Source organism: Meleagris gallopavo, chromosome 2 (assembly GCF_000146605.3).
Source record: "Meleagris gallopavo isolate NT-WF06-2002-E0010 breed Aviagen turkey brand Nicholas breeding stock chromosome 2, Turkey_5.1, whole genome shotgun sequence".
Taxonomy (NCBI): Eukaryota; Metazoa; Chordata; class Aves; order Galliformes; family Phasianidae; genus Meleagris; species Meleagris gallopavo.
Window position 1 is genome coordinate 32,139,294 of NC_015012.2, and position 8,758 is coordinate 32,148,051.

Below are 8,758 nucleotides of genomic sequence, written 5' to 3' on the forward strand. Positions count from 1 at the left end.
GAAGAGGCAGGCCTCCAAGGCCTTCAGCCTCTACGCCAACATCGACATCCTGCGGCCCTACTTCGACGTGGAGCCCGTCCAAGTGCGCACCAGGTGGGCGGGACCCGCGGGGAACGTGCGGGGCTGGAACTGCCTGGCTGGCTGTCCCCCACAGTCGTGGGTTTGTGAATCCTTCCCGGCAAAGCTAGCCCCCGACGGCAGGGTTTCCTTCAGTTAGTTCGTGTAACCCTTTAAAAACGCTCTCTGTACCCCGCGAGTCACAGCAGGAAGCACTGGTGGTGGGTGTACGGGATCTGTTGCTTTTTGAAGCATCTTATTAACTCTCCTGATGGCGTTCCCTGCTTTGCTGTAATGCAGATTGCTGGAGTCCATGGTTCCCGTGAAGATGATCAATTTCCCACAGGTGAGTTCTCTCTCACTGAACCAGACCCCATGGCCTGAGTGACTGTTCAGCAGCGACCCTTCAAATTTAATTAGTCTGTGTTATTAAGAATCCAAGTTTGTTAGATGTTCACCTCCCTCAAAATATCGGTAAACCCTTTCCTAGGGTTGTTCCAAACCCTATTCTCACAGAATCGTAATCACAGAATATCCAAGTTGGAAGGGACTCACAAGGCTCACCAAGCCCAACTCTGGGCTCCACACAGCACCCCCAAAAATCAGACCATATGGCTGAGGCCATGTCTGGATGCTTCTTCAACTCCAGCAAGCTCGCTGCTGCAACCACTGCCCTGCGGAGCTGTGCCAGTGCTGCCTTTGTCCTTCTGCTACCTTTAAATGCTGGTACAGTTCTAGAACTCTAGATTTCACTTCACCCATTTCTGCATCCTGTTTAACACCACTCTGACTCATCACACAGCCTATTCTGTGTGGCTCCTGTCAGCAGTGGCCTTGCTGATGCTCCTCAGGTGATAAAACTCTCTTGAGATGCTCATTATGCCACTCAGGGTGGAGAACCTGGAAGACACGAGCACAAGCCAAACCTTCCCATCTCTCTCGTTACATGTAGAAGATCGCAGGTGAGCTTTATGGACCTCTCATGCTGGTCTTCACGCTGGTGGCCATCCTTTTGCATGGGATGAAGACCTCGGACACTATCATTGTACGGCGAGTCTCAGTGATTAATTTGCAGTTTGACCGGGTTTGGGATTGCCATAATGACACTGGAAAGGGAAAGGAAACCTCTTCCATGTCACAACAGCATCCTGATGAAAAGCAGATTTTATCTGAAGAAGAGCCTTTTGGTTTAGAGAGGGGAGGAAAGTTGCATCGGAAAGTCCTGATGCTCTGCTGCTGGGAGGGTTGGGGTGTAGGTCATGGGGCAAGCTGCCTGCTGTTAAGCCAGCTATTTGATTATATTATGAAAGCTCTGGGTACTCATTGCAGTGGAACTTATGTGCTGGCAGGCCATTTCTCTTGAGTTTTCTTCATACTGCTGCTTTCTCCACAGAGGGAAGGCACACTGATGGGCACAGCCATTGGCACCTGCTTTGGTTACTGGTTGGGAGTGTCCTCTTTCATCTATTTCCTGGCATATCTGTGTAATGCCCAAATCACGATGGTGCAGATGCTGTCGCTGTTGGTATGTACGGATGGGGCTGCCCCAGGATGGATGCTAGCTGTATGGTGTTCCAGAGGGAGGGTGACATGTGAGCTTTTCCTAGAAACATCTTTGTAAATTAGTGGTCCCAGGTGACCATAATCCTGTTGCACTGGGAAAACTTGGAAATCCAGGATGCTCTTTGGACCTGACCTGTCCCAGACAAAGATGGCAGTAATCAGCTGTTTCTGCTTGCAAGTTTCCCACTTAGGGAGATTCCCATTTTTCAGGGATCAGAGGCTTTTTCCTTCTGTTTCCTAGATTGTTGCAATCTCTGACAATTATGTGAATCCTTCACACAGATTGGCTGGCTGTGAACTGCTGTTAAAACTGTTGTGCCATTTGACATTTTAGCACAGAGCATGGGATTTGTGAAGCACTGCCTTGCTAAAACGTTGCAAGAGTAGGCTGCTCACTGCTCAATGAACCTTTGTGTGCAGGTGACAACTGTAACACGGATGTCTTTGTTTTATCAGGGCTATGGCCTTTTTGGACACTGCATCACTCTGCTTGTCACGTATAATATCCACTTCCATTCCCTCTTTTATATTTTCTGGTTAGTCGTTGGTGGACTCTCTACACTTCGAATGGTAAGTGACAGGCAGCCCAGAGAAGAGTGAAGTGTTTCTTGCTTTCTGTTCCTTGGGCCATGCAAGTGATTCCACAGCTGGGTAGGGTGCTTACAGAATAGCCTGATGCTTCTGTAATTTGGCTACTAGTGTGTGGCCTGCCTGACTGTCCTCACCCATTCTGACAGCTGCAGGAAGCATGCTGTCTTATATCCCCTGCTACTCCAGAGAGACTTGCTAGCCTTCTGAACACTTGGTGAAACTGGGCAAGATTCATCTACCCAAAACAAAGTCAGATTACTCAGAATTTCTTGGTGCCAACTGTGATAAAGGCTCTGAGTGGTGTTCCTACTGGCTCTCACTACTTAGCCCATCCTCCTCTGTGCTCCAGAATGCAGTGCCAGAGGCTGATGTTGCAGTTATCTAGTCTCTTAATCTCCACTTCTCTCCTAGGTTGCTGTGTTGGTGTCACGCACGGTGGGACATACCCAGCGGCTCATCCTGTGTGGAACTCTTGCTGCTCTGCATATGCTTTTCCTCCTCTATCTGCACTTTGCTTATCACAAGGTGGTAGAAGGTAAGCAAGGGAAACACAATGGCAGTGCCCCTTAGATGTGGGGGAGGAGGAGGTGGTGCTTTTTCCTTTCTCAGAGAGAAAGGATGGGCAGTTTGGAACTGACACAACTGGCATCTGGGCTAGTTCCATCCCCTAGAGTGACTAGCACTACCACTGTTAGCAGGAGATGTCAAAGCAGGTCAGCATGTTGATGTGGGGTAGTCTTTGTTCTCGTACTCAAGACAAGCTGCAAGCAGGCTTTATCTTTCCCCATAAGTCAAGTGTTAAAGCAGTGACTACTTTTCTTATGCAGTTGTCCAGTCCCTTCCTGAACCTTGCTAAAATCAGGCTGCTTTACTTTAATCAGGAAATATATCATTAAAGTCTTTCCTTCTTTACCTAACACCTTTATTATCTTAAGTTGTACAACAGACAGCAAAAGCTGCATCCAGTCAGTATTTTCTTTGTTTTGTTGTTTTTCTCTTAACAAACTATTAGTCTCCTTTAAAAAAAAATAAAATGAAATCTGCATAATTTTGGCATAGCGTCACAAGTCCTTTTAGAGCTAAATGCTGTTCTTTCCTGGCTCCCTATTCATGGCCAATATTCTCAGCCCTAATATGCAACTTCTCAGCAAATGAAATATGGGAGAATATACTCCAAGCAATTTTCTTCAAGGATCTCCAGGACTGATTATCAGTCTTGAGAGGGTAGTTGACAGGAAGTGGAGAACACTTCCATCAGCATGTGCACTTCCTGCCAAATATTGCATTGCAGTGATAAAAATTCCATATCGCACTTCCAACTGCAATTCCTGATATAAGCCTTTTAGGTATGTCTCTAGATGAAAGCAAACAGTCGGTCTAAGAGGAGGTTATGTGCTGGAGTGAAGTGGGCAACGTTGCCTTGGCAGAGGAGAGCCCCTAGCAGTCTTTGTTCAGGTCAAATGACAAGGGGCTGGATTTAGCACTCTCAAAGAGAAAAGATCTACACTGCCCTGCCCCAAGGATAAACTCTGATCTGAATGCTGTCGTCTCTGGATGGAGATGTTTTTTGCTTATTCTTGAGGGGCAAGATGTCTCCTCCCATTGCTTCCAAGTCCTGGGCTCTGCCACTCACTGCCAGATAGAAAAACAAGAAACACACCACCTGCTTCTGAACTAACTCTTGCCACTCTCCTCTTTCTCCTGTTTCCTGCAGGTATCCTGGACACACTGGAAGGACCCAACATGCCACCCTTTCAGAGAGTTGCCAGAGACATTCCAGTTGTTTCTAATGCCGTATTAAATACAACAGCCAAAGCCAATGCATTGACCCTGTAATTACACAGTCTCGGACTTGCTTCCTTCACTACTTTCAGGGCTGCATAGGGCTGTAGTAGCCCACTGCCTCTTAGGAAAAGAACGGAACAGCAGAGATAAGAGTTTTGTTTTGCCTTCCTGGACCTGTCCTTTGGGTTGCAGTTCTGCACAGCTGCGTGGACAGCACCTCCATGACTCAGGAGGACTACACTCTTCCACCCACCCAGATCTGGGCTGTCTTGAGTAGAGTGGCTCTATTGCCTGCATGTTTAGCTGGGATTTCCTAGCTCGGTTAGTACCTTACCCCTCTTTCTGCTTACTCATGTAACCCCAGGACTGTCTGCTCTGTTCCTGTCCTGAAGAGGGAAGAATTAAATTGATGTTGGTTTTGAATGGTGTCTTATGTTTGAGCCTACTTATGTAATGGGTGTTGTGGGGTCTCTATGCCGTGATTTATCTTGTCTAGACTCAAAGCATAACTCTTTGCACTTTTGTGCTGTTACATTTCCAAGTGTTTCAGGATAAATGACCTGTCTTGGGCAGCTTTTCCATAGCCCAAAAGGGACTTCAGTACACTGCAGATTTTTAAGAAACATGATATTTAACCATATTCTCTTCCTTGTCATATTCCAGATTGATGCCTCTCTTTCCATTTGGTCAAGTTGCTATCTCACCTCACTGCCCGTTCTCCTGTACATCAGAAATGTATCTGTCCCTGTGCTTTCACACCTTCTTTCTGTTTGTTTTATCGCCTTTCTGCCCGAGTTGCTCTGGGACAGCAGTTCTGACTGCAGTCAGCACATCTGTGAGCAGAGAGGCTCCACTAAGGATAGGGAAGTAAGTAGAACAGCTCAAGCTAGACTTACCTGTGCTGCAGTAGCTCACAATTGAATAGTTCAGCTGTACTCTTCCCTCATTGCTCTGAGTGTTGAGCTGTGGGCTGGTTTCCGGCTTTCAGTCTCCCTCCTGGAAGAAAGAGGGACACCTAAGAAGCTGACATTCATACTGGAGAGAAGACAAAAATTTAAAAAATCCTCTCTCAGTGTGGCTACAATCAGCACAAGGCAGGTAGCACGAAGAACTGTACTCCCCTTTGTTTTATTAGTGGGAGAAGATAGTACTGTCGAGATAAGATTCAAACTAAAGTCAAGGTATGATGAAAAAGAGGAAAACAGTGCCAGCTACTGCAGTCAGGCTGCTCATCACTTCAGTTACAACAATGTTACTGGACATGACTTGAGCATTTCAGTCACAGGCTTCCTTTCTACTGCTGCTTATTCCCAAGTTCATCACTTGTTTCCCTTCCAAGAGCACAAAGTTAATCTGCTAACACATTCTCTGACTCTCTCCCTCAGCTCCCAATTTGTTTTGGCTGAAGAACACAAGAACAAGTTGCTTGGGAGCATCAGCTACACTATTTGGGCCAGCAACCTCCATGTTACTTGGAGCAACTAAGCCACTTTCAGCACCTAGCATTTCCATTATTTCCAAACTTAAAAGAATTTATTTGTAACACTACAAGTCTGGCACTCCCCTCACTATAACTCCATGGGAGGTTAGTTTCTAATTTTCTGACTTCTGCTTCTTGCCCTGGAGCATAGAATGAGTCTGTTTTTCTTGGTGAAAACTTTTCAAGTACAGGCATGGGGAAAGGAAAGGAGAAAGAGATGACTGCCACTAGAAAAATTCCAGACAAGAAGAAAAACAGGGACAAAATAACAACACTGATCTGTGGGGATCATTGAGAAGACCTGTGCTCCCTTTCTATGCCCTGCTATTTAGCTAGGTCAGAACGACAAAGCTGCACCTGTGTTTTCACTCAAAGCACAGGAGACAGATGACAAGAGTAATGACAAACCACTCTCTCATACTGTGGGACTTGCTCTGCTCCAGTTCCTCAGACCCAGGTCATTCTCCGTGCAGCAGCTGGAGCTTGAAACATTTTCTACTACCAGAACTTTGGTGCTCTGCTGAGAGATTCAGACTTTCTCCTTTTGCTGACAGAGGGGGACACACTTTTGCAGAGAAACTGCATGTGTGCTGCAGTCCCTTAGAGCAGGCTGAGCACACTGCCTTAGTCAGGTCCCTGTGGGAGGGCAGGTCAGTCTTACACAAGTCCTCTAGTTATCAGCACAAGCCTTACATCCCCATCATGCCAGACACTTTCCACCTTTAATGCCTTTGTTTCCTGCCACGGCTTTTGCAGGAAATCTAAAGTAAGTGTCTCCCTCCTCCCCTGAAGCAAATCTGAAGTAATTCCTCACACTTGCGGCTGCTGAGGAAGGGTAATGCTACAAGAACTGTGTAAGCCCTTTTAATTAAAGCTGAAATAAATATGAGGCTGTCGCATTAGAAAGAGAAAGGTAAAACATCGAAGCATGCTATGGTCTCCTCTGCAGTACCTGGGAGACCAACCCTTCTTACAATCCATTGCTGTTGCACTTGGTGTAACCTTAGTTATGTTATGGGTTACAGGTATGCTGTTTGTTCTCCCATTTGTCTTCCTCCCTACGTCTAGTCTCACTCTAGCTGCTCATCACCTGCTGTTCTTCCCTGTTTATATGTTAGCCATTAGTGGCATCAATCTAGGGGGTCAGCTCTCATCTTCCATGTCCCAGCAGGAAAACAATAAATCACCTTCCTCATACCTGCTGGGTAACTGCACATGACAAGGAAGTAATACCTAGCTCTTGACAAAATACCACTGCCAAGTTTGCCTCCGCAAAGCCCTTGGTGAGGCTTAGTGAGACAAGCTTTGAACCACTTGCTTCTTTACCACTAATCCCAATGTATCTGAGCATAAAGAAAGGTAGGATATTCATCTTCCTGATGTACTCTTGCACCTGACTACAGGCACTGAAGATGCCATCACTAGGGCTTCAAAGGCAGGCTGATGCCCTAAGCAGTGCTTCAAGGCTGCTGCTGCTGTCAACTGAAGTGGGACGTGTCCCAGGGGCTCTCTTCCAAATGCCTCTCTAATAACAGCCTGCTGAAGGAAACACGGGTGAATTAGTGCCTGGAGGTGATTGTCAAGTGAAACTAAGTGCAGTCTTCCACTCAACCTGTGCTGATCAGCAGCTGTTACTTAGGCAGACCACTATGACATTCACTCTGTACCACCTATAGTCCTGCAATATACAGGATTGTCTTCTTACTTGAACCATTTAATGGCTTCAGAGATCAGGAACTCCTTTTTTGAAAACTATCACCGGCACTGCACTGCTGGATGCAGACAGCTGCTGTTCACATCCCAGAACAGATATACTGCCAGGTTGTGGTTCACTCCTCGTGCAGCCTGCAGATGCAGTTCCAAGCCTGAGCACCCACATGCAACGGGAAATGCAACGTGCATGGTGATGCCTACATTTGGCTGCAGTCAAAGCCTTAGAGTTGACATCAGAGTTGACATCAGAGACCCTTGGTCTCATCTAGGACATAGTATGCAGGTAATGGCTCAGGTGACCTGCTTCTCCATTTCACAGGGGAAAAACTGCTTAACAACCCCCTCCATATTCTGTTTTTCCCTTCCTCTCTCATGGCACGGCCTGCAAGCAAAGCAGAGGAGCCTGCGTTTGTCCCTTAGTTACCCAGTGGACTGGAATTAACACTTGAGTCTTGCCATATACAGCAGCTAGGCTTTCTCCTTAACAGATTAGCTATGTGCAGAAAGCTGCCTACTTATGTGGTTTAACCTAATTTCCACATCACTGGCTTCCTTTTTCAGCTCACTGAAGTTGAAACAACAGAGGCCCTGCTTCATATTTCTTTCCAAATACAGCATTACAAGAAGGTGGAAAAGAGCAATTCCCTGATCTATACCAGAAAATTAAAAGGGCATCACAAACATCCCTCACATCTCTCATCAGGTTGTGTGCTGCAGAGGTGAGCAAACCCACGGCACTTCCCCAACCCCTTCACACTTTCCAGCTACCTCCTTGCACCAGGCAGGGAACATGACATGGGGCAGGTCTGCTCCCTTACCATGAGCCTGAGGCACGCTGCTGCCGCCTGAGGAGATGTCCTTCCCCCCAGCCCCCTCCTTCCAGGCTGTACCCCAGCACACATCATTCCCTGCTACAGGAAGAAAACCACTCCAAGGATGATAGATGCCCTCATTTCTTCTGCTGCTTCTGTGCACCCAGCTGTGGCCCAGAACCCTTCACATGCTGCCCTACTTCTATGAGAGAAAATTATGTTAAATTAATCCACCAGGAGCTCCTCGCAACCCCAGCAATACCACCTCTGCTGTGTGCAGGCTTCCACACCTTCATGCCATGATGCAATCAGCTGTGGAAGATGGCATTTCACCCTTTTTGCCATAGTTATTTTTGTCAGCTCAACCCCAGGTTTTGACCCTAGGCCACCCACCCCACATGAGCTCATTCCAGCAGAAGCCAACAGAACTCCAACCCCGCCTTGTACCCAAGGGACAACAACGAGCCTCGAGCCCTATCTTCCACCGCGCTCTCCAAACATACGATGTGCTGTGAACCTACACAGAAAATCCCTTGGCCCCGACCCGCCTGCTGCACACCGCCACACACGGCTCACACTGACCTGCACACCGCTGTGCCACACGTGCCGGGACCAAGACTAAGGATCAGTGGGTTTCAGCAGATAAAGCCAACGGGCGGTTACTGCCCAGTCCGGGGCACACCACGGCTCACTGGCCCACTCTCGGGGACTTCGCCCGCACTCCCTCTTCTCAGCAACAGAGGACGGCAGACGCTCG

General features: G+C 47.5%; 1 protein-coding gene across 1 annotated transcript in view; it reads left to right on the forward strand.

The window, feature by feature from the left end:
- Positions 1-4,419, forward strand: part of YIPF3 (Yip1 domain family member 3) — a 9,535-nt gene extending 5,116 nt beyond the window's left edge. Inside the window, exons 3-9 of the mRNA XM_003203948.2 lie at positions 5-93; positions 358-403; positions 1,010-1,102; positions 1,451-1,582; positions 2,077-2,190; positions 2,623-2,746; positions 3,926-4,419. Coding sequence (XP_003203996.2) covers positions 5-93; positions 358-403; positions 1,010-1,102; positions 1,451-1,582; positions 2,077-2,190; positions 2,623-2,746; positions 3,926-4,047 — 720 coding nt within the window. The 3' untranslated portion in view covers positions 4,048-4,419. The remainder of the gene's footprint in view (positions 1-4; positions 94-357; positions 404-1,009; positions 1,103-1,450; positions 1,583-2,076; positions 2,191-2,622; positions 2,747-3,925) is intronic.
- The last annotated feature ends 4,339 nt before the right edge of the window (positions 4,420-8,758 follow it).